The sequence below is a fragment of the Sminthopsis crassicaudata genome, chromosome 6 (assembly GCF_048593235.1).
Source record: "Sminthopsis crassicaudata isolate SCR6 chromosome 6, ASM4859323v1, whole genome shotgun sequence".
Taxonomy (NCBI): domain Eukaryota; kingdom Metazoa; phylum Chordata; class Mammalia; order Dasyuromorphia; family Dasyuridae; genus Sminthopsis; species Sminthopsis crassicaudata.
Window position 1 is genome coordinate 71283920 of NC_133622.1, and position 23329 is coordinate 71307248.

The following is a 23329-nucleotide window of genomic DNA, read 5'->3' on the forward strand; positions in this document are numbered from 1 at the left end:
ACAGCTATAAATCTCTGCATGCCCTTTGATCCAGCAATACCATTACTGAATCTGTATCCCCCCCAAAAAAGAAAAAAGAATTGTACATATTTATAGTAAATAGATATATTCTAATTCACATAGCAATATTAGAAATGGAGGGCATGTCCATCATTTGGGAAAAGGCTGAACAACTATGGTATAGGACTGTAATGGAATATTACCATGCTATAAAAATGAGCAGGACAGTTTCAGAAAATCCTGAAAAGACCTAGTGAACCCATACAAAGTGAAGTGAGCAGATCCATTGTACAGGCACACTATACAGAGTGCCAGAAATAGTGTACTGATAATCAATTGTAAATGACTTAAGCTATTCTCAGCCATACAATAATCCAAGACAAGTTTTTATGATGAAAAATGAAAGAACAGAAGTCTAAATGCAGGTTGAAATAAAACCTGCATTTTTTTCTTGAGGTTTTTGGTTGAGGGCTTTTTGGTTTGTTTTCTTGTACAACATGACTAATAGAGAAATATATGTTTTACAGGACTGCATATATGTAACCTATATGAAATTACTTGCCATCTTAAGAGAAGAAAAAAGGAAGTAATTTGGCATTCAAAATTGTTTTTTAAATGCTAAAAATGTTTTTTTTTTATGTAATTGGAAAAAATGAAATAATTTTTAAAACTCTTATTAACCTGGAAAAAGAAGGATACAATAGTTGTAAGAGGTCTGATACAAAGTTTTTGCATGTTATTGCACATCCAGTACTGAGCCATACCGGGGGCATTCTGATACAGTAAAAGGTCTGGAGTAGGAGAGAACTGAAATGTTCTTGCTGCTTTGACATTTACTAATTGTGTGACCTTCATTAAGGCAAACATTACTTTTCCAGACTTCAGATTTTCTCAGCTTGTAAAATATACATGTTTACCTACTTCTCGAGGTTAAGTGTGAGGAAATGTTTGTTGTAAATCTTTAAAGTGATACTGAAAGTCTGGTTGGGATAAACAAGGATGATTATGCTGGAGGCAGGGGTGAGGAAAGAAGCAAAAAGAGCTAAAAGGGGGTGGTATAGCATTAGTTAGTACAATGATAACAAAGAGAAACCCAAGCCGGGAGGAGCACTGACTGGATCATTTCAGCCTTAATTTAAGCAGGCTCTTTGTTCCTTGCACTGACAAAATCATCATAATCCCATAGTTTGCTGTATCCAATCAGAAAGCCAAGTTGCGATGTCAAACCCTCTCTCCCTCATATTTCCCCTATGAAAGATCTGCTCATTCTGTAGATCCTTTCTCTTTCTTGGGGTCACAATAGCTCAATCCTTTCCAGGGCTGGTCAATATAAAATCTTTGCCCCTGAATTTAGGGGTCTATGCCTACAAATTCTTTGGGGACACCTCGAGACACAGACGGTAATCTCAGCATAACTTTGGGCTAACACCCATATCCCATCATTTCGGTGGCCGGGTCTGGGGACGGTCCGATTGCATCGGGTAACAAAAACAGCTTCCATTATTTAATTACAGATGGGGGAGGGGGCGTATGTGTGTTAGAAAATGGTGATTTTCTGTATCACTTTTCCCTAGATTAGGGGCTCTTAACGCGTTGCTGGGGAATTTTAAAAATATTTCTTGAAAGCTCTATTCTGCGTAATTTTGTACTTTATTTTTTTGCATTTATGACTATCACCCTGACAAGCGCTCCAAACACTTCGCCGCACTGGCACAGGGATTCCCCGCACCCCGGCATTCATCTAGAGGAACAATGTCGTAATCTATCGTTTAGGGAAGTGGGTGGGGGCCTTCGTGAGCAGCCACACATCCAAGCACTGGACAGAAAGGGGAAGGGGCTTCTACCCCAACTCTCTCCTTCCCCCCAGCTTGGTAAAGCGCCGATCCCGAGACCCGGCAAAGTTTGACGTGAAGCACACGGGGGGGGGGGGGTTTGCAAAGCGTTTCGGAGCTGGGGGTATGGCGGGGAGTTGGTGACCCACCCACATCCGGGCCCAGAACGAAGCTGCAGCAGAAAGGTGTGAGGACCTGACCGGGAAAGCGGACGTTTCGGCGGCCTTTTATGGGGCTGACCAAGCTCTTCGGGCCAAGTTTTATCAGAGGTTCTACGATCCCCACTTTACGGAAGACAAAATAAAGACTGGGGTTAATCGTGGACGATCTGGGGTTGACGTGAAGGAAGAAAAGCCCGGGCCGGGAGATGCGGGAGTCCCAAAGAAGAAAAAGAGGGAGGGATCGAAGCGGGCGGTTAACTCGCCCCTCTGGCGGCGGGGAAGCCGAGAGGGGAGGGAGAGGTCTGGAAGTGTGTGTAGCAACGGTTGCCCACGCGCAGAACGAAGGAATGGTGGCGGGGGAGGGGAGGATGCGAGAGAACAGACGGCCTCAAGGCAACCGGAAGTGGAGGCGCTGAGGTGCGTCCCCTCGCGACCGTTCACGCAGACCGCTTCCCGGTCTGGCCTTTTCTTCCTCACCACGGTCGCCTGTGACTGGACAGAACCTCCCCAGTGACGACGGAGCCGCGGGCGTCAACTACGTCGCCACGTGACTGAGCTAGAGGGGAGGGGACAAGAAGGGGAAATTAAGTGGGGGAGGTGGGCGCGCCTGCGCATTGTCAGAGGAGGGGGAGGGGAGGGGAGGGGAGGGGTGGGGTGGGGAAGGGGGGGGGCGGGAGGGGAAGGGGGGAGGTCCAAGGAAGGGGCGGGGCCCTCCTCTTCCACTTCCAACTGACCCAGATTTCCCTCACTTCCTGTTTGAAACTACTTCTGCATCCGGGGTCATCGAGGTTCGGACTCTTTGCTCTCTAGTTCCCGGTCCGCTTTTCTTTTCCCGTCCTCCCGGAACTCGCCGGGGGCGGTGGGAAGGTGGGAGGGAGTGAGGAGGGGGAAGAGACTAAAGCCCCTTGCTCCTCCCTGGGCCCCGGAACTCCCCGCCGCTGCTCCGCAGCCGGCGCCCATGGTGAGAGCGGCCGCCGGCCCGGGACCGCGGCGAGCTTGTGCGCCGGACCTCGGCCCTCGGGCGGCCCCGCGGCGGCAGAGCCGGAGGAGCGGCCCGTCCCGGCCTGGACGGCCCCCAGCACGCGCTCCCCTCGCATGGGCCCGCCCGCCCCCTAGATGTGGCTGCTGAGGCGGCGGCGGCGGTGGCCGGTCCAGCTGCTGCCCCCCCTGGCCTGTGCGCCGCTGCTGTCGTCGTTGTCCCTGCTGCTGCCGCCCCCGCCGCGCCCCCCCCGCCGCCATGGACAAGATCCTGGAGGGCCTGGTAAGCTCGTCGCACCCGCTGCCGCTCAAGCGGGTGATAGTGCGCAAGGTGGTGGAGTCTGCCGAGAAGTGGCTGGACGGGGCGCAGTGCGAGGCCATGTTCGGCCTGACGACGCGGCTCATCCTGGAGGGCCAGGACCCCTTCCAGAGGCAGGTGGGGCACCAGGTGCTGGAGGCGTACGCCCGCTACCACCGCCCCGAGTTCGAGAGCTTCTTCAACAAGACGTTCGTGCTGGGCCTCCTGCAGCGCGGCTACCACTCGCTGGACAGGAAGGACGTGGCCATCCTCGATTACATCCACAACGGGCTGCGTCTCATCATGAGCTGCCCGTCCGTCCTCGATCTGTTCAGCGTGCTGCAGGTGGAGGCGCTGCGCATGGTGTGCGAGCGGCCCGAGCCGGCTCTGTGCGCGCGCCTCTGCGACCTGCTGGGAGACTTCGTGCAGTGCGTGCCCAAGGGCAAGCTGGCGGTGGCCTTTTGCCAGCAGCTGGTGCGCACCATCGGCCACTTCCAGTGCGCCTCGGGCCAGGAGAAGGAGCTGCGCGAGTACGTGGCCCGGGTCACCAAAGTGAGCCACCTGCTGCAGAACATCTGGAAAGCCGAGCCCTCCACGCTGCTGCCCTCGCTGCAGGAAGTCTTTGCCAGCATCTCCTCCACCGGTGAGCCTCGGGGGCTAGGAGCGGGGGCGGGGGCCGGGGAGGGCTTGGCCTTCTCTCTCTGGAACACTATTTATCCTGTGGATATTTGTACTGTTCATTCTCCGGGGCTTTTCTTTTGTACGACCAGTACTTAGCACATAGTAAGCATTTAGTGAATTCTTGATAACCTTCTGGGAACAAATTTTAAATCTCAAGGCAGAGTGGGGGTGGAGGTGGGAACAAAAGTAGGGACATCGGAAGCTGAAGGGGGTTAGTAGATGAAGAATTTAAGCTCCCAAGTTAAAAAAGTGATTTACAGCGGTAAGATGCCTTAGTCTGCGCACAGTCCCCAAAAAACCAGAGTTGAATAGATAACATGTTACACTGCAAGTAGTGCTTGGGTTCTCAGCCCAAGTCCCATGATGGTCCGCCTGCACTCTCCCCTCCTTCAAAGCAGGAACAAGAGATGGAGCTTCTTTACTACTTTGCCTTTGCTGTGAAGATGAAGCTTTTACCAGATCATTAATGACTCGTAATCACAGGGTAAACATTAGAGTTAACTCTGTGGCCTTAGTGCGGTATGTCTTCTATTTGAGTGTTCTAGACTTAACAAAAGGAATGTATGTCCTTAACACAACCTTTACTAATATTTTGTTCCTGTCTGTTGCAATTTGTCTTTGATATACAGGAGTGGAGAAGATTAGTATTGTGTAATGGTGGCTATTTAGAAATAGAAATTTCTGTGAGGTGAATATTTAAGAACACTACTCACAGGTAAATTGCAAGGGAACGGAGGTTTTATTGGAAACCTAGACTTGTGTCATCAGGAAATCACACCTACCACTCTTCATCTGGTATTTCCTGATCTGGAGGTGTCCTTTAGGGTTAGATGCCTCCTGCCAACACTTTGTCCTCCACACCCAGTCTAGGCCTCCCATTTGATGTCACTCAGTTGTAATTATATAATTTGTAACCTGGTGTTAAAGGCTATGCTTTCGGTGACCTCATTCTACCTTTTTTGCTTTGGGTCCCCGAGCCCTCAACTAAACTCATTCCCAGATTATCCCGAAATTTTCTAACAATGACTTCATTGGACTTGTGCTCTTCACTCCTCTGGAGTGCCTTCCAATGAAACCTTACCCTTTCTTCAGTGTTTTTTCTTTGTGTTAAGGAAGGGAATCGATTTTGAAGGACTAAAATGAGTGTTTCCAGATATGACTGACATTAAAACAAAAGGCATTAGTAAAATTTTGTGAAATTTCGGCATTCCTTCCCACCTTGCCATTCTTAATCTTCCTTTGCTGACTTGTCATTCATTGCCTCTTTGTAGCCCTAAATATTTTTGCTTTCGGTAAATTTACCAAACTTCTTCCAGTAAAGTGACTATTCCTATACTCTTATCTTCCTGTTAGGTTGTTAGTACCTTGAAAAGCAAAAGACTATTTTATTCATCTTTGTATCTTAAAAATAGTGGTTTGAGCAAATCAATAAACTCATTTATAAATTTCTTGGGTGGTTTGTAGAATAAAGTTGGTGAGAAGAATTGACTCTGGGTTAACCTTAATCAGCTTTCGAAAATGGGAACTGCTTTTTAGGCCTGACTTCCCTCAAACCAAAGTACTTGATGAGAACTGTAATCTGCTGCATATTATATTCAGTCATTTTTAGTCAGGCCAGACTCTCCATTATCTCGTTTGGGGTTTTCTTGGCAAAGATAGGGGAATGGTTTTGCCATTTCCTTCAACTCATTTTACAGAGGTGAAAATTGCAAATGGAGTTAAGTTGATTTGTCCAGGTTACTACATGTCTGAGGGCAAATTTGAACTCAGATCTTCCTGGACTTCCAGTCCAGGGCTCTCTCTTTCATAGATAGCATGAAAATTAAGATTATCAAGTTTTTTTCAGTCTTTTTAAATTATTTTAATCTGTGCATATTGTTAATAACTATTAGTATTCTGTTATACATTGAGCAGCTTACTACATTAACTTAATGGTTGCTTCTTTTGTCTTCCCTTAAATGTATGTGATGAAAGGAATTTTTCACCATTTAATGTAACTAATATCAATTTGCTACCTGGCAAATGAAGTTTATGAAGTTTTCATATGATCCTCACAAGTATCCTGTGGAAACTATCTCAAGTCGTATTTCTTTCATCTTTATAATAAGAAAACTAATACTTAGAGAATGACTCCTCCTTTCCCCCCTTTCATTTGAGTACTGAGTGGCAGAGTCCGAGTCAAACTTCTTGGCAGTATTTACTGGGTTTGTTTAATACTTGTAGGTTACTTTGAAATTAAAATGTCAGGTGATATAGCTGCATATCGTTTTTCTGTTGTAAACCACATATACAAACCCCTGGGAAATAAGCCTTATAAATTCCTACTATGTGTCAGGCACTGGACTAAGAAGAGATGTTAGTTTCTTTTCTTTTTTTTTTTTTAAACAATCTTGTTTGATCTTCACAACAACCAGGGGGAAAATATGCTAACCATATTTTACCATTGAAAAAACTATGCCAAGCCTAAGTTTGAGTTGCCTAGAGTTGCCTCACAAGTGAGGATCATTTTCTTGACATAAGCCCTGTATCCATTGTATTGCCAGTTTATGATGATTAAGTAGATACTATAGTATCAAAAAATAACTATATAACAAAATAAAAAATAACTATATAAAATATAATGATAAACAAAAAGGTAAGCTTGTTATTTTAAATAAGACTTTCATAGTTCATACACATAAGAACTTATAAGTCATCACTTTTTTCCTTTTACTGTTAAAAGGATATTTTGTGGATATAGCATAACAACATTTTGTGTTGTGATTTATATTCTCTTAATGATGTGTTTCTATTAATGTGCCATATTCCTCAATGCTTTATTCAGACTTTTATTTTGTGTTTGTTTTTTAAATAGATGCTTCATTTGAACCCTCTGTTGCCTTGGCAAGTCTTGTGCAGCATATTCCATTACAGATGATTACAGTTCTCATCAGGAGCCTTACCACGGATCCAAATGTAAAAGATGCAAGTATGACACAAGCTTTGTGCAGGTATTTCATATCGATTTCTTGACAATAATTGTAGATTTGAAAGCAAGAGACATTTTTGATTAAAATACAAAAATTACAGAAATCACTCCAGTGAATGGTCTCATAATTGATAGAGTAGATTTCACTACCAAATCCACTTTAAATTTTTTTTAACGGCATAAGAATGTTTGCTTTTGTTTTTTTGTACTTTAAAATTGTGATAACAGTACTGTGTTGATTATGGTCATGATAATGAAAAATGCTATATACTGAGGATTCTTATCTAACTAATCTTCTTTTCCTCCACTCCACAGACCCTCCCTTCTCTCCCAAACTTAACTCCTGTATCTAATCATTCCCTCTCCAGAGTCTAAATTACTCCACTTGTTTCTTCTTTACTATCTCCAAACATTTTGGTCTTTGTTTATAAGACTTATCTGATTTTGCCCTTTTTTAGCTTTCATCAACTATATTTTCCTCCCGTCCTCTCCCCATCAATAGAACTTAAGCTTCTTGGGGTCAGGGATTATTTTGTTCTTGCCTTTGAATGCCCAATACCTTTTATCTATAATGCCTGACTTGTTGACTGAATGAATACTCTACCAAAATTATATTTTTGATGACTTTTCCCTTGCCCTCATTTTTCTTGTGATTTTTGGAAATTTTAACTTAACACTAATTGTAACTATCCCTTTCCCTTAAATTTTTCTTCCTGTGCTTTCTATAACCTTCTGTTTTCACAATTCATTTTTAGTTTGCTTGATTCTTCCATTCAGTGCTAATCCTTCTCCTTAAATGTAAGAGTTTGACTCTGTCCTTTAATTGGAAGGGCATACCTTGGGGGTGATGAGGCTGATTGGATCTTATAAAATGATGTTTCCTGGAGGCTTGGTGGAAAAGTCAAAGAAGTCCATAATTCAGATTCTGCATCTGGGTGAAGAGGGGATTAGCTGTTACTCATTTAAGAACCTACCTTTTTGTTATTAGTGCTCTGTGTTGAAACCCTTGCTGCTCCTGAGCAAAATATTTTGAAGATCTGCTTAATAAGTTTTTTTCTCATTTTCTTTTGTCTTTCAGAATGATTGATTGGCTGTCTTGGCCTTTGGCACAGCATGTGGAGACGTGGGTGATTGCACTGCTAAAAGGACTGGCAGCAGTCCAAAAGTTTACTATTTTGATAGATGTTACTTTGCTCAAGATTGAATTGGTAAGTGGGATAAAAACCTTTGAATAAGTGGGATAAAAAATTTGGAGGTATAATGAACAAATAAATGCTTTTGGTCTTTTGCAAAGTGGGAGAGGGAGTTCATAATTATCAAAGGTATGTGAACCAGTTTTAGTTTTAGAGATGTACTTTTTAAAAAGTTATTTGTATAATTAAAATAAGATTACTTTAAAAGCCCTTTTAAAATATGGAGTCTCTTTTTGTATGTTCTATGTAGTAATAACCTTCCTATAGCTCTTGAAGATTTTGAAAAATGTTTTACTTATGTATATATATAGTAAAAAAAAATTCTCTTAATAAAATTATGTAGTATGTATCTTACAAAGTTGCCTTAACTTATTTTTAGATATCAGGCAGTGCTATTTGGGCACTTGGACCATTGCCAAGTTATGGAAGCATTTTTCTAGATTAGGCTATATTTCATTTTTCTAAATTGCCAAGTACAAAAATCAAAAAGGTTATTTCGGAACTTTGAGGAGAAATTTTGATAATTTAAAATGTCTTAGGCTAGGCAGTTTTTAACTAACATATGTTCGTGGTTTTTTGAAAAGTAAAATTTATAATTTTTTTTTTTTTTTAAGGTTTTTAATCGACTTTGGTTTCCTCTTGTGAGACCTGGTGCTCTTGCAGTTCTTTCTCACATGTTACTTAGTTTTCAGCATTCTCCAGAAGCTTTCCATTTGGTAAGCTACTTGTCCATTTAATTTATGCTAAATTTCTTTTAAAAATGTTAATAGTATGTCATTTTATATTTCCAAAATGAGATCTTTGCACCATATTAGCAGCAGGATATTTAAGATAGTGCATAGGAAATAAGATATTAAGCACAAATAGTCTAGGTAGTTTAAGTTGTAGTTCTACCTCTAATATAGAAGAGTCATGACCTTCTCTTGGTGTCCCCTAAGACAACTCTCTAGGACTTAAAAGGTAGAGATAAATTATCATTCTGTGGCAGAGGGAGTTTCTACCCAGAAATTTCCAGCACTTATGGAATTGCAAGTCTGGGATTTTAAACAAAGATTGTGATACTTGAACCACCTATATCAGACCAGTGTTAGTATAAAGTGTTTTGTAAAAGTTAGAACTCTGAAAATCTGTTAAAATTAAGGAATATCTTCAAAATGGATGATAATAATTTTTTGGCTGACCTGTCTGTTATTTTAGTGAATAGGTAAAGTTCAAACACAAAACTTTTTATAAGAAGGAGCTTAAAATAAAGAAGCAAAATGGGGTTCACAATATTGATTTAAAGACAAGGCTCCTAAAAATTCCAGAATAATTTGAAAAGAGCTTTACATCTCTTTTCCTCTCCTTTTCCCCCTTCCCAGTTGTGTCCTTTGCTCCACCTATTAATTTCTTAAATGTTGCTTTTATTTGATTCTTCTATTTATTCAGTCATCCATGCTTTGTAGAAGGTGACACTTAAAGTGAGGTTAGGAAAAAGTGAGATTGTGGTGCATTTAGGGCATCAGGGAGCAGAGATGGGAAAATGGATTGCCTTGAAGGTAGTAAGTAGTAAGAAATCTACATTGTCTGGACCATGGAGTAAATGAAGAGGAAGAGTTGGTAGGGACCAAGTTGTAAAGAGATGGTTATTTGCTACTGGAGGTACTAAAGAAGCCCCTGACCTCCTGGAGTGACATGGTCTTCCTATGAGATTAGTCTAAGAGCTATTACAATGGCTTTTATTAACAGTTATAAAAAGTTAGAGTGAGGGCTTGAACTTGTGGGTGGAGATAACCTGAAGATAAGTCAGTTTTGGCAACTTGTATGTGTCTTATGTGCATAGCCTTTTTTTTTCTCCAACATTTTGAATAGTGCTGTGGTTAACTACATAATAAATTCCCACAAATGGAAAACTTAAATCCACACTAGATGGAGCTACAAACTAAATTTGTTTCTTTTGTTTGTTTTTTGGTTTTTAGATAATGTAATTCTCATTGAGATAGCTGATTAATATTCCTCTTAAAATATTTTCAGAATTGTAATCTTGACCTTGCTATTTTAGAACTTAAATTTTTAATATTTATTTATTTCTTAAGAGAATAACATGAAATTCTGAGTAACTCTTAAGATTTAAATATCATCCAAATTTAGAGAATACCAGACTTTTAAAATTTTGTGATATAAAATATTCAGAAAAATGTCTTAAGAGCATTAAAATACAGTTTATTAGCTAGGCTATTATCAGATGTATCATATAAGTACATTTCAAATGATTTTTTTTCTTTTTTTTTTTTTTAGATTGTTCCACATGTGGTTAACTTGGTTCACTCTTTTAAAACTGATGGCCTGCCTTCCAGTACAGCCTTCCTAGTTCAATTAACAGAGCTGATACACTGTATGATGTATCATTATTCAGGATTTCCAGATCTTTATGAACCTATTTTGGAAGCCATCAAGGTACAGTGTGACATGAATGTGCACTAACATTGACATGTAAACAACTGACATGGTGACAACTATGAAGTATGTCTTGAAAGGAAATAGTAAAGGTTAGCATTCTACATGATCATTAATATGTTTTTTAATGGACTTCATAACTATGGATATGTTAATTATAAATAAGTTAAGAGCAGTAATCTGCATTGTTAATGAAATGAGAGTGGTGAGTTAGCTCTCTTTTATACCCACCATGTTAGGAATTATTTTATATATTTGTTCCTTATAAATTATCTGAACTGGTTATAGAACTATTAAAAATTAGTATAGACAATGGTTCTGTCCTAGAAGGTAATTCAGTTAGTTACCTTTTATGACTAAATATTTCAAAGACCAAAAAAAAAATTTACTCCTTCAGATGAACTTTATTTTTTTTAAAATGTAACTTGATTACTAAATCTTTTTTCATCATAGCTTCATAGCTTAGTTTATAGGAATATGGATTCAATCATTTTTAATCTTTTGTATTCCATCCTGCTTAAGTCCTGAACTTTATTCACAGGTTGGCTAATGCATTTTCCAGTTGAAATCTTTACTCTCTTTCCTATACTGAAACTCTTGTTAATTCTTTTGCTAGAACCATGTTTATTTCTTGCTAGATATTTCAGATTTAAATTCCAAAAGAAAACATAATGATCCAAAAAGTAGGGCATGCCATCATATAGATGAGGCAGAGACAATTTTAAAAAGTGGTAGTTCGCAATTTCTTACATATACATTATCATAATAGGTTAGTATGTTGTCTTGTACTCTATATTATCCTCCAGTTTAATAGATTTAAAAATATGTGACTCAATGAGTTTATAGCACATGACATTACAATCAATACACTGATTTCCTAAAGACAGAAGGTAGTGTGATATCATGTAAAGAATACTTCATTTGAAGTGTTAAACTTTAAACTGAGATATTAAACTTTCTGAGGCTTATTTGTTAAAAATGAAAGTGGACAGTTGAATTGCCTCCTTTTCAGGGTGATTCTTAGCCTCAAATGAGATAATTTTAAAGTGCTTTTTAAAAAATAAAGCATTTTAAAAATGGAAAATACTGTCAAGAAAATCACTTGAATTCTCCTAGCCTGGGCATCTATATTACATAATTATGTAGAATCACATAGGAGCTTGAGTAATATTAATTATTCCTCAGTAAACCTTTAACTTGGGGTAGACTTTGTCATCTTGAGACCACACCTGATTTTCTATTTGTTGGTTCCTTGGCCTTTATGCCATCCTTAAATTTTTTTTGATTCGTTGTCAAATAGTAAAATTCATTAGCAATGTTCAGTTCTGATTGACCAATAAAATTTTATCTTGTGTGTAGTAAATTAGTTGGTACATAAGCATATTTATAGTCCATCTTATTTTCAGTGTGTAGAATTTATTCAACAGAGTAATTCTTTATGTATTGTATTTGTTTATAAATTACCCAGTTGCCTTTTACCTATTTAAGTAGATAGAAATTCCTGGGAATCTTATTTTTTTAATGTTTTTAACCTGTCAAGTTGAAATAGCCAAAGGCTAGAAAACATTCTAACAGCTTCTATTTCTTTTTCTTTTCCTTTTTTCTCCCCCACATTCAACTATGGTTTCTCAAGATAGAATAAAACCTTTTTAGTGAGGTAGAATGAGTCAGGTTTGGCAGCATTTATTTTGACAAAAACAAAACCATCAGAAAATAAGTTAATTAAACTGGGTAGTGGTAGATCTGGATAGGTTTGTCCAAATCCAACTATGTTGTGCTTTAAGTTGATATGATCTTTAAAGCCTCTTGGTGATTCTTTTAGGTTTCTGTTTTTCAGTTCCCAGCAGAAGTCTTATCATTGATTCAGCAAATATAAGAGTGGAAAAATGGATTAAAATCCTACCTCTGAACCAAATACCATAACCTCTTACTCTTTAAGACAATAATTTAGAGAATCAATTACAAATCTGCACTGGCAAGAAGGAATTCTCACCAAAAGTTCTCTAAACCAATGATATCATAGCTCCAGATTTTTTTTAAGTACAAGGTACTGTACTTCCTATTGTTTATAAGACATAGGACCTATGCAAGTTTTTATGAATTTTTTGTGAAAAAGCTACATGAAGCAATACAAAGAACTAAGAACTGGAGAAGAGTAGGCTATGTTAAGTACACAAAAAATTTCATTCAGAATTATGGAAATTAAAAGAAAAACCTTATCACTACTTTGTTTAAATATCTATATCTTTTGGATTAAAAATTCATAAATGGAAATGTATAGAAATATATAATTGGCTTCTTGAAAACCTTTTTCTTTGGCCTCTGACAGCAGTGTCTATTCTAAAATTGGGACTTTGCTCTTAATAATGTTATGCTATTAACTTGTAGCAGATTATCATTTACAAGAAATTTTACTGCTTTTCTTATATCCAGTTTAAAACTTGCTTAGAAGAAGCCTCATGTGGTCCAGTATGCTTCAGAGTAAAATAGTTTCTGTGGAAATTAGCTGTAAATGCTAACCTGAGAAAGGCCTTCATGAAATCAGATTGAGTTTTGGAAAGTCTTGCTGTTACAACCTGCTTCCCTCATTCATTTTCCCTTTGATTCCTCTCCATACTTCTCTTATTCATCAATTCATTTCAGGTCTTTACTTGAAATTTTTTTCAACTACATTTTAGAATCTGGATGGGAATTAACTTCAAATAACTGACATTTCTACAGAACAAAAAAAAATGAAATGGAGTTGTTTTAAGTAAAATATAAAGTTTGACTTGTTGAATATACATACAGCTATGTGTCTAAATGTTCCAAACCCATTGCCCCAAACGATTTTGCACACATGTAATTATGGCATGAATATTGAAAAAATTGTGTGTGTGTGTGATACACATATTAAAGGAGCTATAGATAGCTATAGATTAATTTGGAGGGTAGATTAATTTGGAGGGTTTTTTTGTTTGTTTGTTGGGGTTTTTTTGCTTAATTTATTTGGGTCATATTTTGATTTAGTTCATCCTTTACAGCATATTTTTTGACATCAAAATTTTATATTCATAGCCAATTTTGACAGTTCAGAAGTGGTCATGCTAGTATTTTATTTTGTGGTCCTTATTAAATTTGATAATCTGACTCGAGAAAGATTTATTTTGGCTCTTAAAATGTAGTTTGAGTCTTTGACTAGCCAGACAGTTTTTCTATCTGATTTCAAAGCCAATTAAGATATAATTCTGGGTTGTGAAAGTGGAAAATAATGACATGGCAAGTAAAGCAAACTCAGTAATCTAGAAACATGCTGCTGCTGCAGTACTGGTTATTTCAAAAGCAAAACATAATATATTAATTTTTTTTTCCTTTGTCTTTTTTCTTCTAATTATCTACAGGATTTTCCTAAACCCAGTGAAGAGAAGATCAAATTGATCCTCAATCAAAGTGCCTGGACTTCTCAGTCTAATTCCTTGGCATCTTGTTTGTCTAGACTTTCTGGAAAATCTGAAACTGGGAAAACTGGTCTGATTAACCTAGGAAATACTTGCTATATGAACAGTGTGATACAAGCATTGTTCATGGCCACAGAGTAAGTTTAAACTGAAGAATGTCTTACATGTTGAGCAAATATTTGTTGAGCTCTTCTGGTGTGAAAAGTACTGTTATGTGCTAGGGAAAATATACAAATTCAAAGGAAGCTTTGGACTCCTTAAGGAGCTTAGAATCTAGTGAAGAACCAGTACTTACCCACAGCTGATATGGGTTTTTAAAAGTATTTTAAGTGATGGGGATTCAAGAAGTTCTACCCACAAAGAATTTACATTCCATGAGTATAATATGAAATGAACAGGAAAACCCATTATAAAAAATTTCAGAGTAATATGGATCTTGAGAAAGAAAAGTGTTGATGATTTTGATAGGATTAGGAAAGGGATCATGGAAGGAGTGTATGACAGGCATAACAGGCAGAAATTGGATTATTACAGGTATAAACAAAATCTGTCATTCCATGTTGTTGGAATAACAAGTACTACTCCAAAGTTGGAGAAAGGGTTGGAAAGGTTCTTAGATGACCCACCAAAGAGGTCTGGACTTAGAGAGGCACTGATGTGAATGTTTCTGAATGAATGTATTAAGAATTGCAACAAAAGATTAATAGCAACATATAAATACCATTAGAATATGACAAGTTAAAAGTAGAGAGAGGCATATTGTGATTACAAAGTATTTAGGAATTGGGAGAAATCGGGGAGGCTTTGTGGAGAAGGTGATACTTCACAGTCTTGAAGAAAGAGAGGTTTTCTGTGGGATAGAGGTGTAGAGGGAATGCATTTTAGATAAGGGAATTGGTCAGTCCCAAAAAACAGATGGGAGATGAATCATCTGAGGAAGAGAGAAAGCCATTTGGTCTAGACTGTAGCATATGCCAGCAGCTGTATGATGTATAATGTGACTGGAAAGTTAGATTGGGCTCAGGTATAAAGTACTTTAAAAAGCTAAGGTAGTATGTATGTGATCCTAGAAGCAGGAAGGAGAATCCTTGAAATTTGAAGGGTTGACGTAGTCAGATATAGCCATAAACAGAGTAGCTTAGTAGCTACGTGAAGGATAGACTAGAGTGAGAAGGGAAGGGAAACCCAGAGTTCACTCAGTTTTCCTTGTGAGACGTGATGGAGATCTGGCCTAAGACGAAGTGTTGTGAGAAAAAGGGTCAAATGCAAGGTGTAGTATAAAGGTTCAGATGTTTGGTAACTTATTGAATATGTGACGTGAAGAGCTGACAAAATCCACAAATTTGTCTTGGAAATAGCATCGGTAGCAACATGCTGAGGATGAGATGGAAAAACAGTTTGAAAATTTTTAAAGGCAGTTATTAATGTGAAACCTGAGTGCAGAAGGGAGACTGGGACTAAATGCATAGATCTGAGAGTCATAATAATTATAATTAAACCCATGGTGTTTGTGATCAGAGAGATCATAGAGAGAAGAGAAAGAGAGCTCAGTGTAAAGCCTTAGAAAATTGTGATAAGAATTGTGAGCTGACAAAGGAGACAAGAGGAGGAGTCATTGGGGGCTAGGAAGCCAACAAAGGGGGTAAAAAATCACATCCTGAAAACCCAGAGAGACATTTGAGATTGGAAATGGGATTGCACTGGAGAGGAAGAGGAAAGACAGGAGAGAATACAGTATTCTTCAGTGTGAAATACAATAGGGAAGGCCATCACAACTGGTAATTAAGAGAATCTTGGTACATGGGGAGAAGAGTTTCAGTTGCATGATGAGGTCAGAGACATTGCAAAGGGTTGAGAAGAGTATGAGGAGAGAAAGAAGAGGCAGTAAGAACGTCCAGCCTTTTCTGGGGCTTTGGAAAGGTAGAAAAATTGTAGGATGACTACTTCAGAAGGAAGGAGGATCTCAAATATTGAGTGTGTTTGAAGGCAATAAAGAAGGAACCTGCAGATAGGAAGAGATATGAAATATTAGGGGGTAATTGAGAGAAATATCTATTGAAGAAGGTAGGAGGGAAAGGTGATCAAAAGTGTCCTTATATCAGCCAGAAAAACTCCTAATCAGAGCCTAGAAAAAGGTGGGAATGTAAGAGGATGTTGAGGATCCAGAGACAGAAGAGCTCCTGGGGAATGGCTTTTACAAAATTCAGGTTAAATTATATTTGTTCTTCCTAACTTGCACAGTTTGTTACACTAATTGTTACAAGAAGGATGTTATGGAAGTATTTCATAGCACTACTATCTAGTTTTATAGGATGTTATTTAAGAAATCATCATTAAAATTGGGGCCATAGTGTTAAGATTACCAATTCTCTATCTCTAGTCCTTTTAAAACAGTTGTTTTATTTCTACAATTGGAAATGAGGGGAAAACTTGAATGGAGAAAAATGTAGGCTAATGTTGATGGTCAATAATGATTGAAAAGCATCATTTTTCCAGAAAAACCTCTAATGGTTTGGGCAAAGCAGGTAGCTTCTTTTTAGTCCCTCTTTAAATATTCATTTCACTTTTCAAAAATATGTTAGTAGAAGAAACTAGGCAGTTGCATCTATCATCAGGTATCACTTCATAGAAGCTCATGGCTCTTACTGGTTTTTATGATTTACAAGTACTTTCACACCTCTTCTTTCATTTGATCTTCCTAATCTTACATGGAAAGGCTACAAATACCTTTTGAATTTTAATTGCCTCATTTAAAAATGAGAATTGTAACTATGATATCAATTTCCTACATCTTAGTAAATGGCAAAGCCAGAATTCAAACATGGGTTGAGTACATTGTGTGGCTGTGCCCTTGCTCCTTGAGGCTTGCAAAAATTCTGGTACATTTTGCATTCTACAAAATTGTGGTTGGGAAAGAATATTCTGAGTATCATGACACTTGGAACTTCTTTGGCTAATGATTGTCTATTTAAACTATATTGTCTCAAAGCATTTTAATAGTTTTCCAGACATTTGAAATATATACATAGTGAATGACACTTATTTTCAGGATCATACAATGAAGTTTTCATAATTTTGAGTTTCTATATAATTCCAAGTTTACCTCTTTAAGAATATAAAACATTTTTCCCCCCTGAGGCTAGGGTTAAGTGACTTGCCCAGGGTCACACAGCTAGGAGGTGTTAAGTGTCTGAGACCAGATTTGAACTTGGGTCCTCCTGAATTCAAGGCTGGTGCTCTATCCACTGCACCACCTAGCTGCCCCCAAGAATATAAAACATTTTAATCTTTTTTTAAAAATTAAAATAATTATGTAATTTACTTAATCAGAAGACATAATGTATAATTTTATCTTTTTGTTGAGATTTAAAATCATTATGTATATAGTTTTAACATTCGTACCTTTTAGGTGATTGAGATAAATCTTATTTGGGGCTAAAGATAAATGGCTTTTTGCAATCTTAGGGGTTTCCCCCCTTATAACTGTGTGGTGTATTGTGTGTGAATTAGTAATAGCTTTATAACTTTAAAGGTCATACAATACAGTAACTTCCTCTGTAGATCCATGTTTAATTAAATTTAAAGAAACCCTTCTTGTGAAATAAAACTAATAATTCTGTTTTATTCTCTTTCAGTTTCAGGAGGCATGTATTATCTTTGAATTTAAATGGGTGCAATTCATTAATGAAAAAATTACAGCATCTTTTTGCCTTTTTGGCTCATACACAAGTAAGTTCAAATTTGCCTGGATCAATTTAAACAATATATACATTGTGTCAGTTCTGATGAATTGTTTATATTGTAAACATGAAAATAACTCATCAGCATAGTTTAAATGACCTCTTTTATATATTTCCTGCCAGACACCTACTTAAGGGTAGGTATCTTGCTTTCTCATACAAGTAATAATGAATTCTTTGCCAGCTACTTTTGAGTATGGTGAATGATAACATTTAAATTTTTTTTTCTTTTTATTATTCAGCAAAAAGATACAAATATAATTTTTTCACTGGTTTTAATTTTTGCCAACATTGCAGGCATTAACGAGGGAATAAAACAGTGAAAAAAGGTCCTTGATTTCAAAATAAAAGACTTGATTATTTAATGATATTTGCTTTTAGGGAGGACTTTTTTACCCCATGTTTTAAAAATAGACCCTAATTGATGAAGATAGGTCACTGATACACTCACTATTCTATATTTTGGCCCCTTAGATTCCTACAAATTCAGATGGCAATATCAATTACTGTTACACCCCCTGTAATAGGAATGGTTTGTTTTGTTTCTTTAACCCTTGTCATAGGCATAACTTTGCTAACTGGCTTTTCCTGATAGTTCTTGTGGATAAGAACCTTGTACCAAAAAGCAGTTCTTCCTTGTTGGTTTTACTTAGTGCTTTTAGTATGACAGTGTGATAAAGATGAGCCAAGAATTTGTATCTTTTGGAGTTTGGAGAATATTCCAGTGACGCCCACATGATCTCTCTGTCGGTTTTGTGATAAATTTATGATCAATTCCCCAAGTTCATCTGTTTCTACATGTTTCATCGCACGAGTGAGGATGTAATATGCTACTTCACCTCTAGGTGGCGCAGTGGCTAGAGCACAGGCCCTGAGATTAGAAAACCTGAGTTCAGATGTGACCTCAGACACAAAATAGGTACACAGCCAGCCCCTTCACCTCTGATTGCCTGTTTTCTCAATTAGCACTTATCTCCCAAAAAGTTTATCTTATCAATAAGAAAACTGATTTCTACAATGGAAGTAATTGGAGCCTTAGGAAGAACTGACTGTATATTAGTGTTGAAGAAGGAAAAGAAGGACTAGTTAAAGTCTATAAAGTACATTTGGAGAAATCAGTTTTCAAATGCTTCCTAGAAAAAAGTAGATAGGATCCTATAGGGTAATCAGCTCAGAAAATGGGTAATTTTCAGAAATGATTCTGAAAACTGAGGATCCCAGTGAGTGGTTAATGTAGAATAGCAACCAAAGTAGTCCAGATACTATTCAGCTGCCATATTAGCTTCCTCTAGGCCACATATCTAGGACAAAAAAATTAGTATCTCTTTGTATACCCTTAGTCTGATCTTATCTAGAGTACTGTGTTCAGTCTCTAATTTAGGAAGAGAATATGAATACTTTATGAAAAGTAAAAAGAATCCAGAGAATAATAAACAGAATGGTAAAACAACTCAAAATCACATCATAAGAGAATCACTTAATAATTTAGCCTATAGAAGGCAAAGGGAACATTATTGCTAACTTTAAATTTTTGTTTGGGTTTTATAGTATATGGCCTTTGAAGTCAAAATTTTACAATAATTCATAAGTTCAGAGGATGCTGACTTGGCCAAAAGCTATTTTGTTCATTTTGGATATATTGTTTACTTCTGTTGTCATCTACCTTTTGTCAATAGAGGGAAGCATATGCGCCACGGATTTTTTTTGAGGCATCCAGACCTCCCTGGTTTACTCCTAGATCACAACAAGACTGCTCTGAATACCTCAGATTTCTGCTAGACAGGTAAAGTATTTTTAAACTTTACAAATTGAAGATAGGTTTTTATATTTTTTTTTAAGTATGTCAGATGGGATTTTATTTTGCTAATTATATTTGAAGTTATTTTAAATATCTTACACTATTTGTAATAGGGTATTTATTTTCTATAATGAGGAAAATTAATTTATTAATTTATTATTTTTTTTCCTGAGGCTGGGGTTAAGTGACTTGCCCAGGGTCACACAGCTAGGAAGTGTTAAGTGTCTGAGACCAGATTTGAACTCCTCCTGAATTCAAGGCTGGTGCTCAATGGTGGGCAGCTGGGTGCTGGTGGGCAGCACCACCTAGCTGCCCCCCGAAAATTAATTTTTTCATTCTGTTCTTTCCAACTTTATTTTTTTAAATGCAGTTTAGTTTATTATTTTGAGTATGTTTTACTACCACTTTTCCTCTAAAACTTTTTAAAACCTTCTCTTTTTCTAGTATAAAATTCCCTTCTTTATTAAAGATGCTAACTAAGTTTAACTAACAAAGTGCTATGCCTTGATCCCAGTGAGAAATTCTAAACATTTTAATAAAGTAGGTAGATTCTAGGTCCAGTTCATCCTTTGCCTTCCTTTCTCTTAGTTTGAAAAGCCTATGAGCTTTCAAAATTCTAAGTCTGGGCTCATGCAGCCAGCTGCTTGTCACACAAGACATTGAGACAGACCTGATTTCAGTTTGTTTCCTTCACCTGGCTTTTCTTTTCTGTGTTTATGTAAAGTGCAATGGCTACTATATAGTTATCATCTCTAGCAAATTTTTATTGAGCTAGGGCATTAGAACATGAGTTCAAGATTATTATACTGAGTATACTGTTTCATCATTAATTCTATCAGATTTGCTTCCCAGTTTAACTACTAAATGCTTTGTTAGGACTAAATACTTCTTAAAAAAATGAAAATTATTTGATTATAGGAACATTTTGAAGCTGAAGGCATTAACTAGTGATAAAGTACTTTGATCTTATAGTCAAGTAACATGAAAACAAGAACTCTCTTCAGACTTTGGGGAATACCACTTATGCTTTACAAAGTCAGTTGGTTTTCTTGCAAAAACCAAAATGGTGTAAATAACAGATGTCAGCTTATAACATTATAAAAATGAGTACATAACATTTCTTAAAATTGAGGCAAGAAAAATGGCCTTCTATATTGATTTTTCTGAGAGCTTGGTTACTTGTAATTCTAAAACTGGTTAAGAAAAGAAAAATGTGACTGTTTCCTTTGTAGACTCCATGAAGAAGAAAGAACTTTGAAAGCCCTGTCTTCACTGAAGCCTTCTGAAAGTATGGGATCTGATGAAGCCTCATTACAGGAAGTAAACAACAAGGCAGCACCATATACAGAGATCCCTTACACAAATGATAGTGAGAAAACCTTAATTGAAAAAATGTTTGGGGGAAAACTTCAAACTAATATACACTGTTTGAACTGCAGGAGTACCTCACAGAAAGAGGAAGCCTTTACAGATCTTTCACTTGCATTTTGTCCTTCCTCTTCTATGGAAAACCTATCTTTCCAAGGTCCATCATGTTCTCCTAAGGTGCAGGATGACTTGGTGGTACAGGCTAGCTTGGTAACAGCTGGCTCTCCTGAAGAGTCAGCATTTTGTCATCCTGTCCCCCCTGGCTTTGGCTCAGAAACAGTCATGGATGAAGCAGCTTTAGACAATCTTCCTTCTGAGGTTCCCTGTACAGAAAACACTTTGGTTTCTAATGAACCATGCAAGATTCAGATTAACAGAGGAGTATCTCAGAAACCAGGAGGTGAAAACACACCTTCAGTTACAGACTTGCTAAATTATTTTCTGGCACCAGAGATCCTTAATGGCGATAATCGCTATTATTGTGAAAACTGTGCCTCTCTTCAGAATGCAGAGAAAACTATGCAAATCATGGAGGAACCTGAATACCTTATTCTCACTCTCCTGAGATTTTCATATGATCAGAAGTGTCACATACGACGCAAAATCCTAGACAATGTGTCACTGCCATTGGTATTAGAGTTACCAGTCAAAAGAACTAATTCCTCTCTAACTTCATTATCAGAAAGTTGGTCAGTAGATGTTGATTTTACTGATACTGGTGAGAACCTGGCTAAAAAGCTCAAGTCCTCGGGGACTGATGAAGCATGCTGCCCAAAACGGGTGCCCTATTTGTTAAGCTCTGTTGTTGTTCATTCAGGCATCTCCTCTGAAAGTGGACATTACTATTCATATGCCAGAAATATCACAGGTTCTGACTCTTCCTTTCAGCTGTGCCATCAGTCTGAAACTCTGGCTCTAGCTTCCCCTCAGGGTCATTTGTTGGGGGGAGAGATTCCTTCTGCAGTTATTGAGCAGGATCTGGAAAATAATGAAATGTCAAAGGAGTGGTTTTTATTTAATGACAGCAGAGTGACGTTTACCTCATTTCAATCAGTCCAGAAAATTACCAGTAGGTTTCCAAAGGATACTGCTTATGTTTTATTGTACAAAAAACAGAATAGTACTAGTGGTTTCAGCGCTAATAATACAACTAATGGACTCTGGGTGAATGGAGACCCGCCTCTGCAAAAGGAACTCATGGATGCCATAACAAAAGATAACAAGCTATACTTACAGGTAAGTTGGAGATCTATCTAGTTTGTGACTTACACAACTTTTCTTATTTATAGCATACCTTAAAAATAATTGTCACATGTGCTCAGCATTTTGCAAATCTTGGCTAATTTTAAAATCTAATCTCTTAAATTCTTAAGATTTGTTCTAAAAATGGGAGTTTTGGGTTGTGAATAAAAATTGCATATAAGAGTTCTCTCTTTGTCAACCATTATATGCCATGTAAATACTAATTGGCAGTAAAGTACAGTATCAACAATTCATTATGAAATTCATAGCTTATAGTTAATTATGTTATTTTAGTTATTTGAAAGTTGTCGCACACAATTGAGGTCAGTAAATTTGTTAAATCAGCCTTCAAAAGGAAGGATACTTTGTTTATTGAGAAAGATATGATGTTCTCGCCAAAATTCTTTTTTGGAAAATATCTCTATAGCAGTTCTCCACTAAATGGCTGTTGAAGTGGTTCAGCCCTATAGTACAGGGGACTTTCTAGCCTTAACAGAATTGGCCTGCTTTAGAGCTTTGTTTCTGACAGTCACCTAAAGAACTTTTGAAGAGACTGGTAGAGGATGGAAGAGGAAGAGAGGGCTACAGGTGCTAATCTTTAAGGAGAGAAGAAATCCCAGGAATGTTTGGCAAAAGAACAGGCTAAGTAGTGCAGAAAAATACACATAGCGAAGATGAGGACTTAGTAATGTGTCCTACTTGATAGTTATCATAATGGGAAAATCCCCATATTGGGATTTAAGTAAGTTGTGTGACTGTGCTCTGAGATTTTTTTTTTTTTGCTAGATTGACTGACATTGACTGTACCTAATAATACAGTATAATGATGTGGCAACCAAAGTAGAAATTAATTTTCCATCTAAATTTTGTCTAAAGGGAGCATATGTTACATTGGATAAACTTGTAAATTACATTATAATGGTTGTAATTCTCACCATCTATATTTAAATGATCCTCCATTCATCATTCAATTGAAATTTCTCCCCAATGAACAAAAATCTCTTTAATTACCAAATCTAAAGGGCATTTCTCTTTTTTCATCTTTCTCTGCTGCTGAATATTCAATGCTCTTAACTATCCTTAAATTCTCTCTCCTGTGTTTTCATGATAGGTCTCTCTGGTTCTCCTTAGCTATGCCCCAAGACTTGTGTCTTGTACCCTCTTCTCTCTGTATTTTCTTCCTTAGTGATCTCAGTG

At 37.5% G+C, this 23329-nt stretch overlaps 1 protein-coding gene across 2 annotated transcripts in view; it reads left to right on the forward strand.

Moving 5' to 3' along the window:
* Nucleotides 1–3097: 3097 nt before the first annotated feature.
* USP38 (ubiquitin specific peptidase 38) overlaps nucleotides 3098–23329 on the forward strand; it is a 29960-nt gene continuing 9728 nt past the window's right edge. The window contains exons 1-9 of one of the 2 annotated variants that reach the window (XM_074274950.1): nucleotides 3098–3912; nucleotides 6805–6940; nucleotides 7997–8126; nucleotides 8726–8827; nucleotides 10389–10547; nucleotides 13928–14121; nucleotides 17620–17713; nucleotides 19401–19507; nucleotides 20755–22126. In XM_074274950.1, the coding sequence (XP_074131051.1) occupies nucleotides 3231–3912; nucleotides 6805–6940; nucleotides 7997–8126; nucleotides 8726–8827; nucleotides 10389–10547; nucleotides 13928–14121; nucleotides 17620–17713; nucleotides 19401–19507; nucleotides 20755–22126 (2976 nt within the window). In that variant the 5' untranslated portion in view covers nucleotides 3098–3230. Of the gene's footprint in view, nucleotides 3913–6804; nucleotides 6941–7996; nucleotides 8127–8725; nucleotides 8828–10388; nucleotides 10640–13927; nucleotides 14122–17619; nucleotides 17714–19400; nucleotides 19508–20754; nucleotides 22127–23329 lie in introns of those variants that run through there. The other variant, XM_074274951.1, reaches the window with a different exon arrangement.